The following is a 24,146-nucleotide window of genomic DNA, read 5'->3' as shown; positions in this document are numbered from 1 at the left end:
GAGGAGCAAGGCAAGGCAAAGGGGGTGCAACAGAAAACATGGGCGCACTGGTGGTGGGGGTGCACAGGAAGAAGGGTGGGCAGGAGGCCGGAAGAAACACGCCGCCGGGGGGGCAGACAGAAGCGAACAAAGGGAGGCGGGGGCAGCGCTAAGGAGGACGGGGAAAGGAGGTACATGCTCCTGCTCCTGAAGCACCTCTGTATTGCTAGCACATGAATTCCTTGGCACTCTGAGTGCCTGATGACTTATGGTACTGTGTGGTGCGATCTGCACCATTGAGTACTCTAGGGAGAGGAAAACGGTTTTTGTTGAGCATAGTAGATACTGGGCACGCATGAAAACCCCCGTTTTGAACTGAACTGTTTGGGCTGAGCATAGTAGATACTGGGCATGCATGAAACACCCCATGTTGAACTGTTTGGAGGTCGATCGCATGTAGGGCTTCAAAAATGTCTTTTTGGTTGTTTGGTCCCGCTTGCTTCCTTCCTCTTTGTGACTGCATCTGAAACTTCCCATTTTTTAGTATTTTCTCTGTGGTTCTTCAAAATAAGGATCCTAATGTCATGTATAGCAAGCATTGAAGGTAAGAACAGCTTGAAATGACAGTTCTCTGATCATAACACATGCATGTTTGTATGTATATATCTTTTATGTATAAAGAAGGCAGTGTACCACTCACCCAATGTGCTCATTTCAACAAAGGAAAATTTTTATTAGCTTACATAACTGAAGAAATGAACTTTTTTTTGCTAATGTTTGACCTGGTGACTATCCGCAGGGGTTGGTTATTATTCGGGATTCCTCAGCAGCTGTGCAAGCAGCTGCAGCTCTTGCTCCGAAGTTTCTTTGGAATACAACCATTCACAACATCTATTTGAATGGCGATCTGCACCCTAAGGAACAATTGTTGGTATGCCGTAAAAGGTTTTGGACCATCACGTAAAAAAACGTTTTTCTCTTCACTTGTATCATAGTTATCTGGTTTGGCCTAGCATCAGCAAGAGGCTTTGAGGCAAACACACTGCAATTTTTGAAAGAAGCTGGCTCATATTATGTTGGGGTACGGTAGTTACTAAGCTTGCAATTTTGCAACATGTAGCATCCATTGTTTATTTCCTTGATCTCATCTTTTACAGTAATTTATTTCTTTCTTTTCATCCTTGGCCTCCATCGTATTTTTAATAGGTACACCGTACAAAGAACAGTATGACCTGTTTGAGCTGCTCAAGTTATCCTCATATGGTGCCTTTTTGTCTTGTATGTTGCTAACTTGCTAGTACTCAAAACGAGCAGGGCATGTGAAACCAAGTAGTACATATTGAGTGTATCTATCATGCATATTAGCATGAAAATATGTTTGAATAGTGGGCTAAAAAAGCTAGATGCAAGGGTGGACCGTGACATGATAAAAGGATATAAATACCGGTGTAGCATCTGCTACTTGGCCTCTGCTATAGGAGTCTCTAGGTCACTACCGGGCTGCGGTGCATCTAGAAACTCTTGATGGTCGTGGCTACTTGCCACTACATGTTTGTCTGAGGTCGTTTGGTCTCTGGCACAGTCACTTGACCCAAATTGGTGGATGTGGATCTCCAAGGGGCATACCCATATGATATCATGGGACACCCCAAGGATGATCTAGGCTTTGCGACTATTTGATATTCTCTATAACCCTCAATGGGCTGCCCCTACATCTCCAAAAGAAACAGGCCTAGGTGTCGTTAAATGTATTGAAAGAGTCCCAAAACCCTCTCAAAAAAAGCAGTGGAACCTACCAAGGCTCTCATGATAAACAAGACATTTGAAAAGGTAGCTTTGTCTCAATCTCTTTGATGCTATGAGAGTTCTTTGTGACTGTTGGCCTCCATAAAGCCTTGTCTCATATTGAAGATGGTGTGATTGGATCTTAATCAACCAAACTATGTGTGTTTGTTTCTATAAATTCTTTGATGCGTAATATGCAACAACAATTTTGATAGAAACCTATCTTTGTGGCTCACTTTATGTTTGCAATATATGTAGCTCAAGGATGTCCTCTAACTAATCTGGTTGAGCTCTTGTCTAGAACGTTTAGGTTGGAGGTATATTTGGAAGTCAGTGCACTATTTGGAGGTCAATCAAGAGCAAGAGACCAAACCGTGTGTAGATATGTCACTGTTGGAAGATTGTATCAGCTTCTAGCAGTGACCCCCCAAATTTAGCTAAGATTATTTGGTGAGGGATTGATGGCTTGCTACTAAAAAGCCTAGAAAACGTTATAATTTGTAGCTTCTTGATCTTGGCACATCCATGAGATCCTCAAAAGAATCTCCCATACATAAATCATGGAGTCAAAAAGTAGGCTCTTTGTCTATGGATCTTGGATATGTGTCGTCAAAGCTTCCACTTGTTTCCCTCCATATGTAAGTTTGCCTAATTCATTCTTGTTCTAGATGTATATATGATCGTCACTTTCGTTTAATTGAGATATACATCAATACTTTGTGTTTAGCGAATTTTTCAACTGGGCTGAGTGGTTTATGTAATTGCTCAGATGGTGAATAAGTTGGTGCATAGTAATGAATATAATGGCTTGGTCCAACAAAGAGCCGTATGCTTTGGATCTCAATAAAATCAACCACCTCATCAATGTATCATCTAAAAGGGTTGGGGATAATGGACAATCATGTCCCAGATATCCCTAATGGTGTTCTGACCCATGTAGTGACATGCTCATAAATATAGCAGCATTATTATTACCCACATAAGATATAATGGGAAGTCTAGTGCTTGAAGCTTGTCCCAATGTTGCTTTGAATTTCATCATATATCCCTAATGGTGTTCTAGATAACCCTAATGATGTTCCGACGCATGTAGTGACATGCTCATAAATATAGCACCATTATTATTATTATCCAGAGAAGATCTAATGGGAAGTATAGTGCTTCAACCTTGTCAAAGAGCATATTGTAGTGGGATTGTGTTAAAAGATTCCTTGAAGTTCACAAAACCATAGTAGACTTTATGAGATGATCCAAAGTTGGAACAATTGCACCCAAAATTAGCATGCCCTCTAGCGTGCATGTTTTTCCCTTTGCAAAGTGCCTCTTTTTCATATTGTGCCTCTTCAGCTCTCCCATGGTGAAGCTGTTTTATGGCATCCCTTACATTAAGCAATGGAGATAATGGCTTTCTACCCAAAATTCAGTGCGCGACTAGTCCTTCACGATCTTTACCTTTCCCATGATGAAGCTTTTTTATGCATTCCTTACAGTACCTGTGGTAAACAAAACAAAGATTCCTTTGAAAGTGTGAATCATGCAATGCTATGTGCTCTAGGCCTTGGTATCTGTACTTGCTATGAAGAGATATGTTTTAGCAAGAATTTTCCATCACTCATAATTGTTAAGGAAAAGCAATGACACCAACTATCCTCTCTGGAAGCTCAAAATCAAGGATATCATATCCTCCTATGAGCTTTGGGACACATCATTGGTGTAGTTAATGTTCACCCCCCAATGTAGAGGATAACCCTGTACCACTTGATGCCGACCTTTGTCCAAGCTTGGAAACAAAGGGATACTGTATTGTAACAAGAAAGGACACATAGCCAAAGAGTCGGAAACCAAGATTTATGTCTTAGAGGATAAGGGTAATGGTTCTAACTCTTCAAATCAAAAGAAAAATGTTAAATGCTTTATTGTAACAAGAAAGGATACACAACCAAAGAATGTAGGAAAAAGCAAGCAGATGCCAAGAATGGCACTCTCAAGGCCGAGGAGGAATCCACTCATACTCCTAAAATAGAACAAGTTTGCAATGAGACAACTAATGTTACAACACATGATGGTTCTCAATGGGGCTTCTAGTCACATGACTAGTTGCAAGGATTGGTATTTCTTAGTGGGGCTTCTAGTCACATGACTAGTTGCAAGGATTGGTATTTCTCCCTAAATCCTAATTGCAAGGATTGGTATTGCAAGGATTGGTATTTCTCAGTGGGTCTTCTAGTCACATGACTAGTTGCAAGGATTGGTATTTCTCCCTAAATCCTATGGGAGATGCCATCATGGGTGGTAGTGGTAGGCAACAATGCAAAGTGGGGCTTCTAGTCATATGACTAGTCGCAAGGATTGGTATTCCTCCTATGGGAGATACCATCATGGTGGTAGTGGCAAGCAACAATGCTTATGTCTAAAAAGAAGGTTATGCAAAAAGTCTTTCAAATATTCTTTAGGTTTTAGATATGAAGAGAAACCTCCTTTCTATCTCGACCATCACGAATTGTGACTTGCAAATTCATATTAATAAGAATGGTGCAGTAATTCTTAATGGGAAAAATGAGGTAATTGTAAATGAAATTCACAAGAAGAACTTATACGAGCTTTTGGTGTTTTAGTCTAAGCCGATTTGGGTAGCAAATCTCTAGAATGATAGATGGGCATCTCGGTATGCACTCTTTTAGAGATTTAGAAAGGTAAGCAAGTTGAGTATTTGCTACCAATTTTTGACAGTTTAGTTGTATGTGAAGATTTCATGTGATGGGAAAGCAACATTGAAAACCCTTTCCACAAGAGGCTGGTTTTAGGGCTCAGGCTCCTCTTCATCTCATACATGTTGATCTCTATCAAAAGATGAGTACTATTACACTTGGAGGTTATTTTTGTTTTTTCATATTGATTGATGATTAATGATCTCTCTAGAATATACTTGAAGTCTTTGACTTTTGGAAAGTTTAAGGAATGGATTCCATTGGTTAAAATTAAGATAGGAACCAAATTGAAGAAGGCTGATGAGAATTATTGTCTAATGAATTCTTTGGTTTTTGCAAGGAAACAGGCATAAAGCGACAACTCACTACCACTTACACTCCGCAAAATGGTGTTGTAGAGGGCACAAGAATCACGCTATTATGGGGATGGCAAGGGAAATCGCGAAAGCAACACAAACTCCACATGCAACACGAACGTTGTCACATTTTTTATGAAGGGAATCCATCTCCATTTCCCATGGAGATGGATTTGAAGATGAGAAACTCACGGAGGGAAGATGGAAACACTTTGTGCAAATGGGCATTATTAGAATCTCATTCATGAATGCTTGGTGAGCAAGGAAGGACCTCGCTAGGGAGAGGTCCTTGCTTCTCAGGTTTAAGGATATAGAACCCTACTTGTCCTTCTTAATGAAGAGGGCACGAGTCTTCACTGGACTAAGATCTATCTAAGTGATGATCTTACCCCTTTGTAGATAGAGCAACAAAAACTTAGAATGATCCAAGGTTTGGGTCGTATGTCGCATTATCATTAGCGATGCTCTGCATAGCAATGAAGGGTCTGCGGAACCACAAATGCACTTCACATGGCCACATAGAGCTATAATGGGACTCTTATACAAGGAGGAAAACATTTTTTACACATCGAAGCCTTGAGAGAGGGCTCCTCGAGGTGTCTAGACATGTATGTGAGTCTACATATAGGGGCCACATCTGTGCCTACTTAAACACTACTTGTGAAGACTACTTATAGTGGTCTAGATGCAAGGCTTGCTTTGTGTGGATGGGTTTAGCCCGTCAAGATTCCAGATATTACATATTGAAGTGTGTTATTGTATAGAGTGGGGGTTGTGTAGATGGACACCAAAGAAACATCCTTGATGATGTTGATTTTGTGATTCATAACTCTCTCTAGATTATCTCATACAATGCATGGATGCCAGACATCCACAATCTGTCAACAAATTATTCTAATATGCTGAGAGAGAGAGAGAGAGAGAGAGAGAGAGAGAGAGAGAGATATTTCGAGAACCTTATAATCATCAACTGACATCCCTCAAAGGCCTTGTCGTTTTCCACTTTACCATTTCTCCTTGGCATTAGATTTTGTTCTAACCATAGAAAATGTGCCATGCCATGCCTAGCCCATTGTTGCATCTTTGATATGTGCTCTCACTCGCAAAGGATATCGAAAACTTACACATGGGAGGATGATTTGGAGCATAGAGGAGGGAACCGTAATAGAGGAGCTATGAGGCATGGAATTATGGAACAAGGAAGCCATGTTGATTTGTGTGTGTGTGTGTGTGTGTGGGTTCTTGAATTAGTTAAGGAAATAGTGCTGAACAACTAGAGGGAAGCCATCTCATTGTTGTTGATAACTTTAAATAGTGAATGAGTTGTAAAACAAAACATCTAAATCAATGTGAGGCTTTGACCTTTGTAGACAAAAGGGTAGTTTGCTTTGCATGAATCTAGTTTCTATTCACCTTTTCAAAAAAATTAAAGAGAATGCGGGGAAGATGGAGAGCTTGAGTTCCTTGCAAGAAAACACACACACACACACAAGAGAGATGGATGGTTGAACTTTCTTCTATCTTCTTCTCTTCTCTACAACCATATAACTAAAAAGATAAGAGTATATACTATATGTGAAAGTACTCTATGCCCAAGACATACCACAGCTTACCCAAACCCTTCATCTCGAGAGTTTATGCTTCAAAAGCCTCCTGACATCATGTATGTCAGCATCACTATCACTAGTGATAATCAAGTCATCCACATAAATGACTAATAGCATGATCCATCTGTCTTTTTCACATAACGTGAAAAATTTGCATTGGATATCATCTGAAATCCAATGGTAACAAGATAGTCCCCGATCTTGTTTGACCATGCTCTAGGTGCCTGCTTCAAGCCATATAGGGCTTTGCGTAACATGCACACAAAATCTAGGTGTGCATCACTCTCATAACTTGGTGGGTGCATCATGTATACTTCTTCTTGCAAATAACCATGTAAGAAGGCATTCTTTATATCCATTTGATGTAAAGACCAACCCCTTTTCTATAGCCATAGCAATGATAGCTCTCACGATTACCATTCTCGCAAACAGGGAGGAATGTCTCCTCATAATCAATGCCATAGGTCTGCACATAGCCCTTGGCAACCAATCTCGCCTTATACCTACTCACTAAACCATCTGCGTTATGCTTGACCTTATAGACCCACTTATATCCAATTGCCTTCTTTTCCTTAGGCAAAGGCACTAACTCCCATATTGCATTTGCATCCAATGCTGCCATCTCGTCATTCATGCATGGCATCTTCCCATTTTTTATTTCCAAGTGCCTACTCAAAACAAGTGGGCTCCAACCCATAATGATGGGCTATATATCCATCATATCTCAACCTATCAATAGGGTGCCTAACCCTCATAGACGTGCATACACATGGATCATTGCCAAGTGTCCTTAAAACAACCTTGGTTCTCCTTACACTAGGAGTAACCATAGACGGAATGCCAAGCTGGTCATCAAGGCTCTGCTCAGAGCCACTAGAGTCACCATCCACATTTGCTTGCTTTAGCTGCAGTTTCCTTGCCTATGTGTTGGTCTGAAACATCTACACCAAATTCTACCATGCAACTGTTGGGAGTGTTGGCATCCTATATGTGTCTTATCATTGTGTCTGTGACATTGTTTGAAAGTCAATACATGACTTTCCTTACACCCTAGAACCGATCCTTGAACGCCTTTATATTTGTTGGAGTGGCATTCTCTTCAGATAACTCTAGAGGCTTTCATTGTCTTCTTATCCCAAAATCCTTTACCCATCAGTACATTGGTCATTCTGAACTTCCAAGCATGGAAGTTGTTCTTGTTTAGCTTCTCATTGACAATATGGTTGATTTTGTCGGACATGTTTGCCTATAAAAAACAACCAAAAACCGGCAAATAGATAATTTATGTATGCAACCTTTAACACAGCAATATCTTCTATGACTACTACAACAGTACTTCAACATAACCTATATGTCACCAGATGCCATTAGAGTACATGTACTTACATCCAAGATCATCAATACATTATCTGCACTCCCAAAATGCACTATTGCACTGCTATAACAATATTTTGACCAGAGACAATTCTCAACCAGAACTTCTCAAAACTACTGAAAACACCTTGCAATGACCGAATGGAGATTGAAACGCGCCCAAAACGAGAATCTGGCCGCAAGACTTTAGTACAAAGTATTGCACACAACACATGCACTTCCAAGCTTGCGAAGACAACTCCTCAATCGGAGATGTGTAGCTCTCGGAGATGTGTAGCTCTCGGAGCTACCCAGGGGGATGTCATACTACCTAAGCAAGAAGGGAAAGAGATGATAATGATCTTACCCGTGTACTACTTCCTTGCTTGCTTTGTTCTTGCCTCTTGCTTGCCTCCCTAGCTCTCACACGAATCGGAGCTCTAATACCATAAAGAGAATGTGGGAGAGCTTGAGTTTCTTGTAAGAAAAGACACACACACACTCCACACACAAGAGAGAACAAGACACACAAGGGAGATGGATGGATGAATTTTCTTCTATCTTCTTCTCTTCTCTATAATCATATAACTAAAAAGATAAGAGTACATACTATATGGGAAATTACTCTCCTACATAACATACAATGGTTGATCCATAGTGTGAACTTGTTGACTATATGAGCTGGCGCTATAACTATGCCATAACTCTAGTACTCTAAAGTGTCTATCACACATTCTATCATCCAATGGCGGCATATCAACCATAATCTTACCAACCATGCCAGTGGCAAAAATGCAAAAGTTAGCACCCAGGCAGGTCATCAATGTCTATCACACTAGTTGAGCTAGATGTCTCAACAAAGTTGAGCATGTTATCTTAGTCTTGGCAATGCATGTGTTGTATGTTTCTTTTCTAAGAAGGCGCACACCGTTGTCACCTCACTCTGTCACCTTGACGCACAGAGGATAACCAACTACATGGTTTTAATTTTGGTGCTTTGTATGTGTCCACTTTCCCTGCAGTTTGGCTATGTGATTCTGCAACAACCACCATTCCATTTTTCTTGCGATGGGCATGCATACAGCCCTTGAGAATTGGATGGCCCAAGCGGCATCACGTAGAAGCTTCGACCCGACCTAGACCCCAAGCAAACAGAGTGGCGATCATCTAGAGAATCGCATGTAAGTGGAGGGAAAACCGAATGGCATTGCAGAATCGCATGGCCATTGCACAGAAACCAGCACATGCAGGTTATCCTTTGTGCATTAAGGGAGGTGACAATGTGCGCCTTCTGAGAGAGGAAAGAAACAGTAGGTGCATCGCATGTACTTTCTTTCTGAAGCATGGATACTTTTCCAAGGATGACCATCTAATTCTATCGAGATCGCCATCCCATTTTTGTGCTTTGTGACGTCGAATGTTCTACAGCATGCTGACCACGTGCTTGTAGCAAATGTGTTATCTTTTTATGTACTGTTTCTTTTTTAGGCATCTTGATTGCCATTATTTATAATGATGGTGCCGTTCTCCTTCGTTGTGTGCTTGTAACAATGGTGCACAAAAGGTTTCCTCTACATGATGTAACTAATATGATGCCTAGTGTACCTTCACCTTATCTTGTCTGTTGCCACGAACCAGAGCCAACAACATCTATTGTACAAAAAAATCCTCCTCCAAATCATCCATCTTCTAGGATAGTGACACCGCCTGAAGGTTCCTCATCCATCAGGAATGCGCTTATTGTGTCAAAAGAAAAGAGAGATTATTAGGTTTGTTTTTTATACGATTAAACAAGCATGAAACTCAGTCTTTTGTGAAAGAAGTGTGTAGCTTTGCGATACGACTAACATAACTGTGAACGTGTGTCTGTTTAAACATTTATTCAATATGGATTGGTTGTTTGTGTTAAACAATCGTGGAGCTTTTCCAGACAACTAATTACATATTTTTTTGTGTTAACCAACCGTGCAACTCTTCGAGAGAACTAATTACATATTGTTTTTTATTATAGGCTCTTGTGAGACAGTCCCAATACCAAAGGGAAGAAGGCTGTGTTGGATCCTTCTACTAGCAACTGCCCGAAATTTCCCAGTGCAAAGAAGAGCAAGCTTTTTGACGCCTGTATGATAGTGGCCATTAGAAATTGTGACATAGATGTATCACACTGGGAGCCTCTTGAGGAGTTTGTCCATATGGAATGTCTTAAAGGCATGTTTGCATTAGAGAAAGGAGGAACACTAAACCACCTTTACTTCCAAATGGTGGTTAATCTCATGGCATCATCGCTCACAAGTATTGGCAAGTTGATAAAACCTACATGCAATAGGACTACTTCAAACCTGAAGGAGGCTTGGCCATGTGCAAAGGCTTGTGTCAAATCCGTATGCACACTTTTGAGGGTATGCTTGATTATTGCATGAAGAATCTACATAAGAGCCATTTCAGGTTTTTTTGCCACAACGTTTTGTCCGACGAAATAACTCGTGGACGCCAATCGTATGCCATGTATGGTCAAGGATATCTGAAGAATAAGGTGCGCATATAACCAGTCAATCTGTTTGAGCATGCATGTGCTTATGGAGAATTATATACCCAACAAGTTCGGCACCACTCTAGAAAATACTTTTGTTTGAATGATACGCATGTGAAAATATTATCCACCGCATCATGGATTATACCTAAAGCAGGTAATGGTATGGATAGAAAACAAGCTGCATCAATTTGGAAAGTGATGAAAATCCCACACTTGATGCAATGCACTGACATTGCAAGTATCTTTTACATGGACATGCCTGCTAGAAGGTATCTTTTGCAAGTATCTTTTACATGGACATGCCTGCTAGAAGGTATTTCAATGTAAACAATATTGAAGCAGAAACCATGGGAGTGATAATGCCTGCTAGAAGGTATTTCAATGTAAACAATATTGAAGGTATTTCAATGTAAACAATATTGAAGCAGAAACCATGGGAGTGATCATGATAGTGACGAACACAATGAGGCAGGCACTCATTCAGAACCCAATAATAAATAATGCTAAAGAAGACTCTCTTCCACAATGAGTGTGAAAGAACTACAAAGTTCAAAGAAGCAATTATGAATGTAGAAGATTTCATCCTCTTTCTCCTACCACTAAAAAATTTGTTGGGTTACTGAAGGATGATGCTTGCTTTCTTTGAAGAAGTAGTTGTCTATAGATTCTAGTGTGATTTCTCGAAGAAGCTTTCCTTATCTTCAAGCTTTAATATGTTTTGTCCTGTCATCCATTCATAACATCATGTAAATAAATGGCATTTGTTTGAAATGTTTGGGAATGTTGGAACACCAAGTTGGTTGTGTTGTAAATTCTCTCGTACTTATTTTAATTGAAGGATTATCGTGTGCCTTTGCTTTGTGTAAATGTATGATTTTATTAATTAATGCCACGTCAGTGGCATTAATTAATATGCATCGAAAAAAGATTGAATATACTAGTCCCCCAACCCATCCTCCTGACAGGAGAGGTTTGTATACCATAGACTAGGCCTTAAATTTGAAGACCATTTTGGCAGTCATGGATGACTTTGATGAAAGCATCAAAATTGCCATACTTGTATATGAAGGCACCATGCTCTGCATATATATCCATGAAGGGAGATCCTAAAGCACTTCATTTTCTTTGAAAAAAAGAGCACCAAATAACAGCAGGAACCAGGGATTCATCGGCACCTCGACGTACCCACATCTGCACATGAAACTATCGGTGTCTTGAGTTACCCATATCAACATAGAGAATCATCAATGTCTCGATGAGTCACATATGTTCTTGCATAAACCATCAAGTTGATTGTATAAATCACCTAAATTACGAAAGTAGAGAAAGAAATGCCAACAAAGAAAAAATCCAAATTTCCTGAATCCAAACACAACAAGATAAACTCGTTGACCTCTAAAGAAAGAGATTTCAGCAAGTGAAAATGCCGACGAGATTAGACTCATCAAAACATGTAGACTATAGATAAAAGAAGTTTATCTAGAGAATGCCCATACTATAACTTCTAGTGAATTTAGAAAATGAGATTGTCTTTGAATGTTGAGGTCAACATGCTAAGTGATGTAAGCAAAGCAACAATCTTGAGTCCAAATTATCCCATAAGATAATATATGTGAGGGATCGCTAGCATCCCATACCACCATGATACCACCCATACATACCTTACTAATTTGAAACTCCCTAGTATGCCGTCTAGGAAATATGAAAAAAATCATGTATCAAAGGAATAAAATGGCCTTATCCCAGACTTTCACATACTAAAATCTGTCTCTATATACCTGAGACTACATCAAGGAATAACTCTTTCCGAGTACATCATTAGAAAAGAAATTGAATTATTGGCGTCTTTCTAATGATAACTACCCAATAAACACAATAAAGTTGGGGTAGAAAAATAACTCACCTAGATACATAAACAACTAGGTATCCGAGTTGGAATATGTACAAGAGTACAAGAAATATACTCCAAAATTACGTGCAAAAAATAAAGGCAAATGCTACCTTCAAAGCACATAAAATTATTCAAAAGATCAAAAGATCCTTGTAAAACCATGGATAAAAGCATAGAAGCTTCTCGAATCCATGAAAACCATAGTTGATCTCATAAAAATCAATGCATACCATCTAATGGTCATTAATCATGCCAAAAGAAGCATTACAATTGGTGGCCAACTCATCAATCCGGAGTATATGAACGTGGTGTTGTTCAAACTAAACTCCAAAGTAAGCAAGTGAAACACGTGTGTAGCACTCAATAAAAAACCCCTAGAGACATAAGTGATCTAGGTAGAACTTGATGAGTCATATAAACTTGGAAAACATCCAATAAAATTTACCAAAACAAACCGATCAACTAACCCATGATAGAATTTGTCTTAGGCTTAAGAAATTAAGCACAAACCACACTTAAACAAGTGCAAAATAAATTATCATGAAAAAGTGTCAAAGGTGAAACACACTTTGAACGCAATTTATAGCCATCAAAAGAAATTAAGGAACATGTCCAAAAAGAATGGCTAAACAATGGTAAAAAATCATGAAAATATCGTTTAGAATTAATCCAAACAAAAATAACTACTAATACGAGGTACAATCGTATTAATAATATGCGAATAACCCGCATCAATCTAATGTCAACACGAGAAAACGTACTTCAACATTAAATAACCCTCAAAAATATTAAATTATTGAGAAAAAAAATTATCATGATTTTTTTCAAAATTTTCCTAATTTTCTAGGGCCTCAAAATACGATAATTTTGAATTCCACCGAATCTATCTTATGGCATTCCAAACCTATACTTTTCCAGAAAGTTTTTAGCAATTAGATTTGCCAAAATACCATTGATATTTTAAAAATACCAATTTTTAGGATTTCTAAAAACAATTTCTAGAATATTCCTAATTTTTTTTTAGAATCCCATCGTTCACAAAATTTTCAATTCCGCTCGACAATTCTCAAATCCAATGAAAATTTATAATTTTAATGGACTTTTTAAATTTTTGGGTCAAAAAATATATTTTAAAAGGAATTTGAATGGTCACCGGTACTCGAATGGACACACCACATGCCAAACACCAACCCCACATTTTTCAAAAATTTAAAATAACCTTTGTCTAATTTTCTACTAATTTTTAAAAATTTTATGAAATTTTTAATTTACCCTGAACGCATTTAGAATACGAACGGTCAAAAAAATTTGGAATCCCAACGGTTTTCCTGGAATACGGAAAGCCAACAGTTTCGGAAAAATGAAAAGACAAAAAAAAATCGGAATGTGAAAGGTCAAAAGTTTTCGAAAGCCGAAAGGTCAAAAGATTTTCCGAAATTCGGAAAGCCAAAAGGTTTCGTGGGAGATGAAAAGCCAAAAGGTTTTAAGAGAAAAAATTTTAGAAATTTTAGAGAATTTTTTTTTTCAAATCTATATTTTCTCAAATTTTATTCAGGCTTTTCCAAGCTTTTTTGAAAGGATTTCAAAAGCTCTTTTTCTTAATTAAAAAACATTTAAAAAATTAAAAAAACCAAACCTTAATAAGCTTTATTAAAAAGCTTATGAAATTTTTTTTAGGGGGAGGGCCGATTTTCGCCCCCCCGTAGGCTGCAGCAGCCTCCCCTCCACGTGCGCCAAAAATCAGGAGAGAGGAGACTCCCTCTCTCCTCTCTCCTCTCCCCTCTCTCCTCTCCTTCTTCTCCATTCCATTCTCAACTCTCTCACCACCCCTCCTCTGTTATATCACAGAGAGGATTAAGCTATGATTAAAATACCTTAATCATAATTAATATTTAATTAATCTTTTTAATCATAATTAAATCTTAATTATGATTAACATTAATAAAAAATGTGCTTTTTTAAGAGGTGTTTATACATGCGAGAGGAAAAATAGAAGGAAAATTCAGAATTGAGAGATGAAGAGGGTCCCACGAAATGGATAGAATATCCGCGAAAAACCTGTAAAAATGCATTAAAAATACATTTTTAACCATAAAAATGCTCAAAAAATTTCTAAACATTTAGAAAAAAAAATCCTAAAAGATGTAGAAATTCAGGGAATTTATTCTATCAAAAATATCCACAATAAAATATGTGGTATTTTCCTAAAAACTTCCATTAATGCTTATTTTAAACCACACAAATAGGAAAAAATAGCTTTAAACTCACGAAATTTCTCCGCAACGTCGATTCATCCATTGAATAGTAGTAACACGCGTTCCAACTGCCATATCGACGATCCACGTGCAAATCATCAACACAAATCAACAAAATAACATTTTTATTTAGTAAATATTAAAATTTACTTCAAAAAAATACAAAAAATTATAATAAAAAAGAAAAATAACAACAATTAACTAGAGATTGCTCTGATACCACTGTTAAAACCCTAAGATCTCTCTAGATAATTGTTATGCATAAACTCATCCACCCGACCACCCTAGAGCACAAGGGATGCACACATGAAATATAATGAAATACATCATAAATTTACCTTGATGTCCCATACCATCAAGAGGTATAACTCCAATCCAATAGCATGTAGCGATAGTGTGAAATGGTAGGTGAGTAGATATGATCCTCTTCTACACAAGAGACCATAGCCTAAGCCTCTAAGCCTCCAAGCCTCCCTTGAGTGTGCCCCATGCCCCTATTATATAGAAGGGCCCTCAAGTGACTCTTGACTCTCCATTTCCCATGTGTGACCCTTGGATGCTTGACCCTAACCTTAACCCTTAAGGTTAGTCCTAACTCATGCTCCACTAGAGCTTGTTCCCATGCTCCCATGCTCACAAGCCTAATGTGGGTTAGCCTCCTAGTATATGTACACATAATGTGCATATAACATAAAGTAACATATGTAATGCTCCTCTGTCTCAACCTCTGTGTGGCATAACCGGCAAATCCTCTCCTCTCTGGGTCTCTGTATATGAGCTTCCATGCTCTGAAGATGCACTCAGGTCTACCTGTCTCCACTCTGAGGCGGTGGGACGAAACCTGCATGGGACAAGTGAACACTCAAGTAGCCCGGCTGCTGGATGAATCCATCCTCAGTGAGTGTGAGGAAGTGATCTTTGTAGAAGTGCATCTTCGTGGGGCGCTCTGAAGGTGTGATCCGTGTGCAATGGGTGTAGAGGCTGAGAAGATCTAACCAGATAATCTGATTGGTATCCTCGTGAGATGGTCGGAGAAAAGGGGAGTCCAAATTGTATTGAAGGGGTGGTAGGCAGTCCATGCGGAGCCCATATACTATGAGAACCAAGTGGAAACTAGTGCATACCATACTCCAAAGTGGCCCTCAAGTTCTAGCTGTCTTGAGGAATCCAGGGCAAGCCTCGGGTACATGTGGGGATCCATGTGACTGATGCGATGGAGGTATGTGACTGTCTGGAAGAGTGCCTCCACTACCATCAGGGCTGCAACAAACTGTCCCTAGATAATTTGGTGTGGGACTGATGGTTTGCTGCGGATCATACGGGAGAACATCATGACCTAGGGGCCTCTCAACTCATTGCCAATCCTCATCAGATAAATCTATCTCCCAAAAGGCTACTCCATACATCAAGGCTCGTGTGACGAGGGTGTCAAAAAGCCAACCCTTCATCATGGGCTCCTGGAAATGTGCTTGGAAGCATTGTTGCTCAAGTAAGCTCAAGGCTGCATATCCACGTGTCACTCTGGCATGAGCTGCGGGAACCAAGGTAAAGCATGGGCCACTGAAAGTGACACCAAGGTAGACATAGGATGGGACAATCTCCACAGGATCCCCTATATGTGTGAAGCTCAATCTAGATGTGAAGGGGCGAGAGGTATTGAAGACCATTACCGTGGTTTTACCAAGGTTAACAAGAGAGGTCCCACTAAGTGCAAAAGTCATGTAAGGCATCCAATTGTCTCTAAATCCCCTCGACTGAGTCTGAGAGGAGGACGATGTAACCTGCATAAAGTAGTATGGGGATCAATATGCCTGTAAGTGTGGGACCAGCCCCGCCTAATACGTCAATGAAGCTCGAGATCTCATCAATGTAGAGACCGAAAAGAGTGGGTGATAGAGGGCAGCCCAGCTTCACCACCCCAATAGTGCTGGAAATCTCATGGGATTCCAATCTCCTATAGAGAGGTAGGCTCCGGGTACATTATCAAAAGCTTTGGAAAAAACCACAAAGCATCAGTAAATCCTCTGATGTCGTGCTCTACCCTCCTTGATGATGGCATGGAGGGTGAAGATGTGGTCAAGAGTAGAATAGCTCCTCTGAAAGCCAGCCTATCCTGAGGCTCTGCATCCCTGGCTCTCTGCAAATGCACTAAGCTTCGCCTCTAGCACTTATCCAAAGAGTTTGGCCAATCATGATCGTCCTGTAATTATTAGGATCAAGTGGATCTCTGGCTTTGAGGATGGGGGTGATGGTGTTGGTGGACCAAGAGGGTGGAAATCCTTCACAAAGGGCTCTATTGAACATGTAGACTAGTAGAGGCACCATGGTATCATCGACCTGCAAGATGTACTCAGCAGTGAGTCCCTCGTGATCCTGGCTCGCCCAGTACATTGTCTACGAATGGCCTTGAGGACCATGCCCTTTGTTAAGAAGGTGGAGGTGGTGGGACGAGGATCTGGTGGTGGGGGTAGGGGTGGCTGATGGGGGATGGGGGATATGATAGAGGGAGCATGCATAGGAGTGCCATGTGTCTAGGTAGGTGATAGGTGTGGGAGGGCGATGTTCTCGAAGTTTCTTCAAGGCCTCTTTGCAGTTCGACCCTAAGAAAAGTCGGTATAACTCATCCTCTTTCCGAGCATAGAACTCCTGTTTCTTACATTCTTGCGCTTGGCGCTTTGTGATTTGCCCAATCCATACCTCATGCTTAAGACGGGAGTGTGTGGCCCGGCATTGATCATACCAACAGTTCTTGGGCGGCATGGAACCGCAAGGTGGCTTGGCGGTAGACCGCCACGTGCAGATGAAAGAAGTGGTGGTGGATGTGTGGAGTATGGTGGTGAGCAGTGATGTGAGGGTGGATAGGGGGACAATAGGTTCCACATCCTGGAGTTGGTGGTAGATGTGGTTGGAGTAAACAAGGTCAAGCTTGTATAATAAAAAAGGACCTGAGTGTAATGTGAGATGTGTGTGTAAAGGAGAGAGAGAGAGAGAGAGAGAGAGAGAGAGAGGCTCGCCCGTATTTATATAGACATAGTTTCTCTCTCTCTCTCTCTCTCTCTCTCTCTCTCTCTCTCTCCACCTATGGTTTGTTGGTTTATTTTTGAAATAGATTGTTTTCTACGTCTTTGTCTATGTATGTGGAGAAGAGAGAGAGAGAGAGAGAGAGAGAGAGAGAGATCAAAGAGAGAAAGAGGGAGGGGGAGCTCTGTATTTTTTCTTTTGTATGTGTGTGCATGTGCGTGTGCATGTGTGTGTGTGTGTGTGTGTGTGTGTGTGTGTGTGTGTGTGTGTGAGAGAGAGAGAGAGAGAGAGAGAGAGCCATAGATTATTCATAATGGCAGTATACTTTCTATGAGATCGCTGAGACATTCTGTTTACTCCATTGCTTAGGGGGAACGCTTATGAGGTTATATTTAAATAGATTTAGGTGAAGCTTAGGATTCTACTTTTAATTTTATGTTTCATTAGATGGCTACTTCGTTGGAGATGGGTCACACCACTTCTTATTATAAATAAAAGAGGACACATCTCGATCCATGTGTCTATGTATGCCATATTTTATTTTCTTCCTCGACGCACGTGTGGGTGGGTATCTTCGACGACCCAGAGCCCGAGCACCGTATGGTCAGCACTCTCTAGGATCCTTCACAGGTCACCTAGCGCTTCACTCATAGGCGGCTTCCTTGGTCCCTCATCCACCGTACCAGAAGCTCACCATTTAAATCGAACCGAGGCTGGTCAAGACCTCGGCAGACCTTGCTATGCGAGACGTCCTCCATTGACTCTCCGTCAGCTGTTGCAACTTTATCAGCTAGGTCTCCATGACCTCATTCACAAGACGGTCAAAATGCTTCCCTAGCATTCTTGACATAAAACAATCATTTAAAAACAGGTCATAAATACAGTTTCTATAACAAACTCTCGTCTTTCCACATTGTTTCACATCAATCTACATTTCTTAATCCACGTCCAATCATATGTATTCCCATCGTCCTTCATCCATTCTCATCCAATCACATCATATTCCATCTCATCACATCTATCCACATTTATCCTTATCACATCTCATCCATTCGCATCTACCCATGTCCACATCTCATCACATTACATTCATTCACATCTCATCCATTCATATATACCCCGATCCACATCACATACATTTCACATCACATCTATCTCAATTCACATCACATCACATCACATCCATTTCACATCACATCTCATCCATTCACATCTATCCTGATTCACATCACATCCATTTCACATCACATCTCATCCATTCATATCTATCCCGATTCACATCACATCACATCCATTTCACATCACATCTCATCCATTCACATCTATCCCGATTCACATCACATCACATCACATCCATTCACATCCATCACATCACATTCATTCACATTCATTTATATTCATCACATTCATTTATATCACATCCATTCACATTCATTTATATCACATCCATTCATATCTACCATATTCATTCTCATCACCATCCTATCACATACATTCTATCCACATTACATCACATCCACATCTATCCACATCATATCTCATTCATACACATCCCATCTCATTCATCCACATCCATCCAGTCATTCACATGCACGACTATTCACATCCATCCATTCATTCACATTCACACCTATCACTTCCATCCCATCTCATTCATCCACATTCATCCAGTCATTCACATGCACAACTATTCACATCCATCCATTCATTCACATTCACATGCACGACTATTCACATCCATCCATTCATTCACATTCACACCTATCACTTCACATCTCATCACATTCACATCCACATCCCTTTACATCACATCACACCCACATCCCTTTACATCACATCACATCCATTCACATCCACATCCCCTTTAAATCACATCACATCCACATCACATCCATCCACATCACATCTATTCACATCCACATCTCCTTTACATCCCATCATATCTCATTCCACATCCACATCCATTTACATTACATCACATCTTATTGCATCCACATCCACATCCATTTACATCACATCACATCTTATCACATCCACATCTACATCCATTTACATCTCATCACATCCTATCACATCCACATCCACATCTACATCCATTTACATCACATCACATCCACATCTACATCCATTTACATCACATCACATCCTATCATATCCCATTCACATCTTATCACATCCATTCACATCCTATCACATCCCATTCACATCTTATCACATCCATTCACATCCTATCACATCCCATTCACATCTTATCACATCTATTTACATCCTATCACATCTCATTCCCATTTAGTTGCTTTGATACCGACGATGGGACTTTTTCTAAATTTCTGTCAATTGCTTGGCCTAGGTAAAGGTTCTTTTTCTCGAGACGGCTATTTTTATATTCTTTCTCAAATTTCTCAAGTGAAATATGTTTAATATTCTTCTTTTGGATAAAAGAATTCATGGGATTTACAAAAATCAATTCTACCCATATTTCTCAATAATACTCAAAATTTCACTTTTGATAAATATTCATAAATTGAATTATACTAAAAATTTCTCTTTTTCCATTTAATTTCTTGGATCTCAATTATCATGGGAATTCCTCTTTTTGCATTAATTAATTGCATTCCAAATGTCATGGGAATTCTTCTTTTATCATAAAACAATTTTATCTAAAATTCCTCTTTTCTTTAATAAAAATATCCATTATCCAAATATGCCAAGAATTCCACTTTTACCATTTAAATGATTGAATTCCAAATGTCATGGGAATTCCTCTTTTATCATTTAAATTTCTTCATGCATAAAATAAATTTATCTAAAATAAAATATCCATTAATTTCAATATGCTAAGAATTCCACTTTTCCCATTTAAATGATTGAATTCCAAATGTCATGGGAATTCCTCTTTTATCATTTAAATAAAATTACCATAATTTTCTTTTTTTCTAATTATTTAATTATGCATAAACCTTAAAAATTAGTTTTCCATTGAATATGATGAAAATCATTCTTTTAGCATAGGATGACCAATCCTAGAATATGGTAGGAAGTCCTCTTTTCACATTATGCATAAGAATGAGTTATGTATTAATTTATTAAAAATTTTGCCATAGCTATGCTGCTATTACTGAGATAATTTTTAATATTTTTGAAAAGAATAAACTTAGTAATACAATTATGATAGTATAATTATATTCTAAACTTAAATCCAATTTATGGATTTAAATCATAAGATTATCATAATTTTAGAAGCATAAAGTATAAAAAGACACTTTCTTAACCTCTAGCTTCACAAGCTTAGAGTTTGATTTGTGAATTGAGAATTTATCAATGAGAAGCATCATTTGAATAGAGAATTGGTCATAGGAATGACCATTCTTTTGGGGAGAGAGAGATAAACATAAAGAGCATCCTAATTAAGCATAAATGTAAACTTTTCTTAATTATTCATTACAACTCTTAAGAAAAGCTTGATTTGCATTGTAAACACTTAATTTAGAAACTTCTCAAGCTTGAGAGGGGTTGAGAAGTAAAAACATTGAGAATAGTAGAGAAAAACCATGAAATTACACCTTACCTCTTGATTTTGCTTGCTTCTCTATCTTAGAAGAAGCCCCCAACAATTCAATTGGTTAGTGTGTTGAGAGGAAAGCTCCAAGGATTGTTGAAGAGAGAGAGAAGCTCCGCTCTCTCCAAAAGTAGAGGATTTTTAAGGGATAATAGAAAATATCATTATTTTAATGTAATACTGGCATGGTATAGTTCAAAGACGAGAATACAAAAGAATGAGGGTCTATTTATAGGTGAGGGAGGCCACTAACTGAGTCCAACTAAGTTTTAGAATTTTCTAGCTTCAGTTTGGCTGAATTTGGACAAGATTTGGACCAATTTGGCTCCCTTTTTTATCTAGTTTGTCCTAGGAGAGAGGAGAGATAAAAATATCACAATTTTTTTGAATTAAAAACTCATCCACATGTGTGAATTAGGCACCTACCTCAAGAGTCTCCCCCTCCTTTTACCAAGGTGTCAAAAATTCATCATTTCTTCAAAATATCTCATTTTTTTTAGTAATATCTCATAGTTTTTAACTAATAAACCTTGTACTCAGTCAACTCTTCATCTTATGTGAGCATTTACTCATTTTTGGGTATTTTCTTTGATTCTTTAGATTTATCTTATCCCAACACCTGGATTAATCTTATTGGCCCATAAGAACCTTAATTGGACCATAATCCAAAATTTTCAGAAAATCTTGACCCTTAGGCTAAGGTCCTTTATACACATTTTCAATTAATTCCAAATGCACATTGAAAAGTTCTTTTTGAATTTTTGTTTCAGGGGAAACCATTTTAGATACTAGGAAGATTTTTATATAAAAAAATATCTCAATTTTGGATTATCTCTCTCTAGATATTTTCTCTCTCTAGGCCAAAATAGAGTAAAACAGGATCTTTCTATTTCAGAGAGGGAAATAATTACAAGAACAGAAGGGGAGGTTCTTACACCTTTACACCTCAAAAGATGGAGGGAGGAATCTTACAGTTACTCCTCAAGAACTCGTTGAAGTCGAAGAATTATCCTATGTTCCACATGAATCTAATAAGGTACTTGAATTCAGGGAAAGGAAACTTTCTAATTGGCTAATCCCTGAGGTTAAAATTAGGTGGAAAGATAGGAAAATAGAGGATTCGACTTGGGAGTCGGTTGGGATTGTTCAGCGCAGTTCTCCTTCTTTTCATTGCAAGAGTGCAATGTTTTGAGAGAGGGAAAGTATGTATACTAGGAGGCTAACCCACATTAGGCTTGTGAGCATGGGAGCATGGGAAGCTCTAGTGGAGCATGGGTTAGGACTAACCTTAAGGGTTAAGGTTAGGGTTAGGCATCCAAGGGTCACACATGGGAAATGGAGAGTCAAGAGTCACTTGAGGGCCCTCCTATATAATAGGGGCATGGGGCACACTCAAGGGAGGCTTGGAGGCTTGGAGGCTTAGGCTATGGTCTCTTGTGTAGAGGATCATATCTACTCACCTACCATTTCACACTATAGCTACATGCTATTGGATTGGAGTTATACCTCTTGATGGTATGGGACATCAAGGTAAAGGTATGATGTATTTCATTATATTTCATGCGTGCATCCCTTGGGCTCGGGGGTGGTTGGGTGGATGAGTTTATGCCTGATTTATGCATGTTTATACATAACAATTATCTAGAGAGATCTTAGGGTTTTAACAACATATGCCATTGCCCAATATACTATGAGATCCGCAAGAGGTTTCACTATCTATTTCGTGAGGGATTTGGTCCACTCTCCAAGATCATTAACTTCCAGGACCAGCGTTGCCTAGGCCTTTTCCTGCTTGAGCTCCGCAGACACAAGGACACCTTCTTGAGAGAGCTTCGGCCCCAACCACCCGGCCCCTCCCTCGCCAGCCAACTATCACCAGTTTCTTCTGGACCTAGGAGGTAGAGGACACTGACATAGTGGATCTTGTGGACCCTCCATGAGCTACTCTAGACCTACCTTGCACGAGAGGAGTTACCTTAGACCAAGCCTCCGCACTCTAGCGTGCCCAACGCCCTCGGCCCCCCGTCAGCCACCACGATCACCTCATCAGCTCTAGATCTAGGACATGCTCCACTGCCATCGAGCTACCTTTCCATGTGACATAGCTGAGGGAGACCTCCCGGCCATACTCATTAGCCCCATGCTTGATATTTTGGAGAGTGGTATACCATCTACTTGGAGCTGATGTTGCTCTCATGTTTCTATGTTCTTAGTATTTCATGATGAGTTTCCATGGACAGTTTTGTATCACCCGAGTGAGATAGCTATGTTTATGTTTTCTTTCATGATGAGATATTCCATGACATTATTGTATCACTTTGGTCTCATAGGCCCATTGGGTCTTCATCATACACGTAATATATCTTTCTTTGTTTCTCCTTTACACACATCTCTCTCTCTCTCTCTCTCTCTCTCTCTCTCTCTCTCTCTCATGTTTATAGACGCACACAAAAATCTCTTTGCTTATGCGAAAGTTATTGACTGGCCAAAATATACACACATATATAAATATATGTACATGCAATGATGTTTATACATATATGCGGAGATAAAATAATATAGAGATACATATACATACACACATACATGCATACTTTAGGAACCAGCACACACATAAACATATATAACATATATACACATATACACATATATCTACAATATCTATCCATGTATATTTATATACACACATATATGCCTACATACATATACATATATCTATGTTTTTGTAAATATATGTGTTCACATACATATATACATTATATATACACATTCATGTGTGTGTGTGTGTACATATGCACACATAACAATATACCTATACATCCATATGTACCTATGCATAGAAGCAATCAAGTATACAAATATATGTGTTCACATACATATATACACATTCATGTGTGTGTGTGTGTACATATACACACATAACAATATACCTATACATCCATATGTACCCATGCATAGAAGCAATCAAGTATACATATATGTGTGTGTCTGGTAAACATGTGTTTTTTCTTTCCTTGCATGTGTGCGCACATATAATCTATAAGATTATATGTATGTGTGCGCACATACATATATGTATGTACACACACACATGCATAC

General features: G+C 39.1%; 1 protein-coding gene across 1 annotated transcript in view; it reads left to right on the top strand.

Annotated features, from left to right (window-relative positions):
• The window catches only part of LOC147639870 (putative methyltransferase PMT6), a 64,295-nt gene extending 63,138 nt beyond the window's left edge, over positions 1–1,157 (top strand). Inside the window, exon 7 of the mRNA XM_086774921.1 lies at positions 779–1,157. Within this exon, the coding sequence (XP_086631047.1) occupies positions 779–943 (165 nt within the window). The 3' untranslated portion in view covers positions 944–1,157. The remainder of the gene's footprint in view (positions 1–778) is intronic.
• Positions 1,158–24,146: the final 22,989 nt, after the last annotated feature.

This window comes from Cibotium barometz, chromosome 3, assembly GCF_041138505.1.
Source record: "Cibotium barometz isolate CiBa-2024 chromosome 3, ASM4113850v1, whole genome shotgun sequence".
Lineage (NCBI taxonomy): Eukaryota > Viridiplantae > Streptophyta > Polypodiopsida > Cyatheales > Cibotiaceae > Cibotium > Cibotium barometz.
Note: the sequence above shows the minus strand (reverse complement) of the source record. Positions and strands in the feature narration are given on the sequence as shown.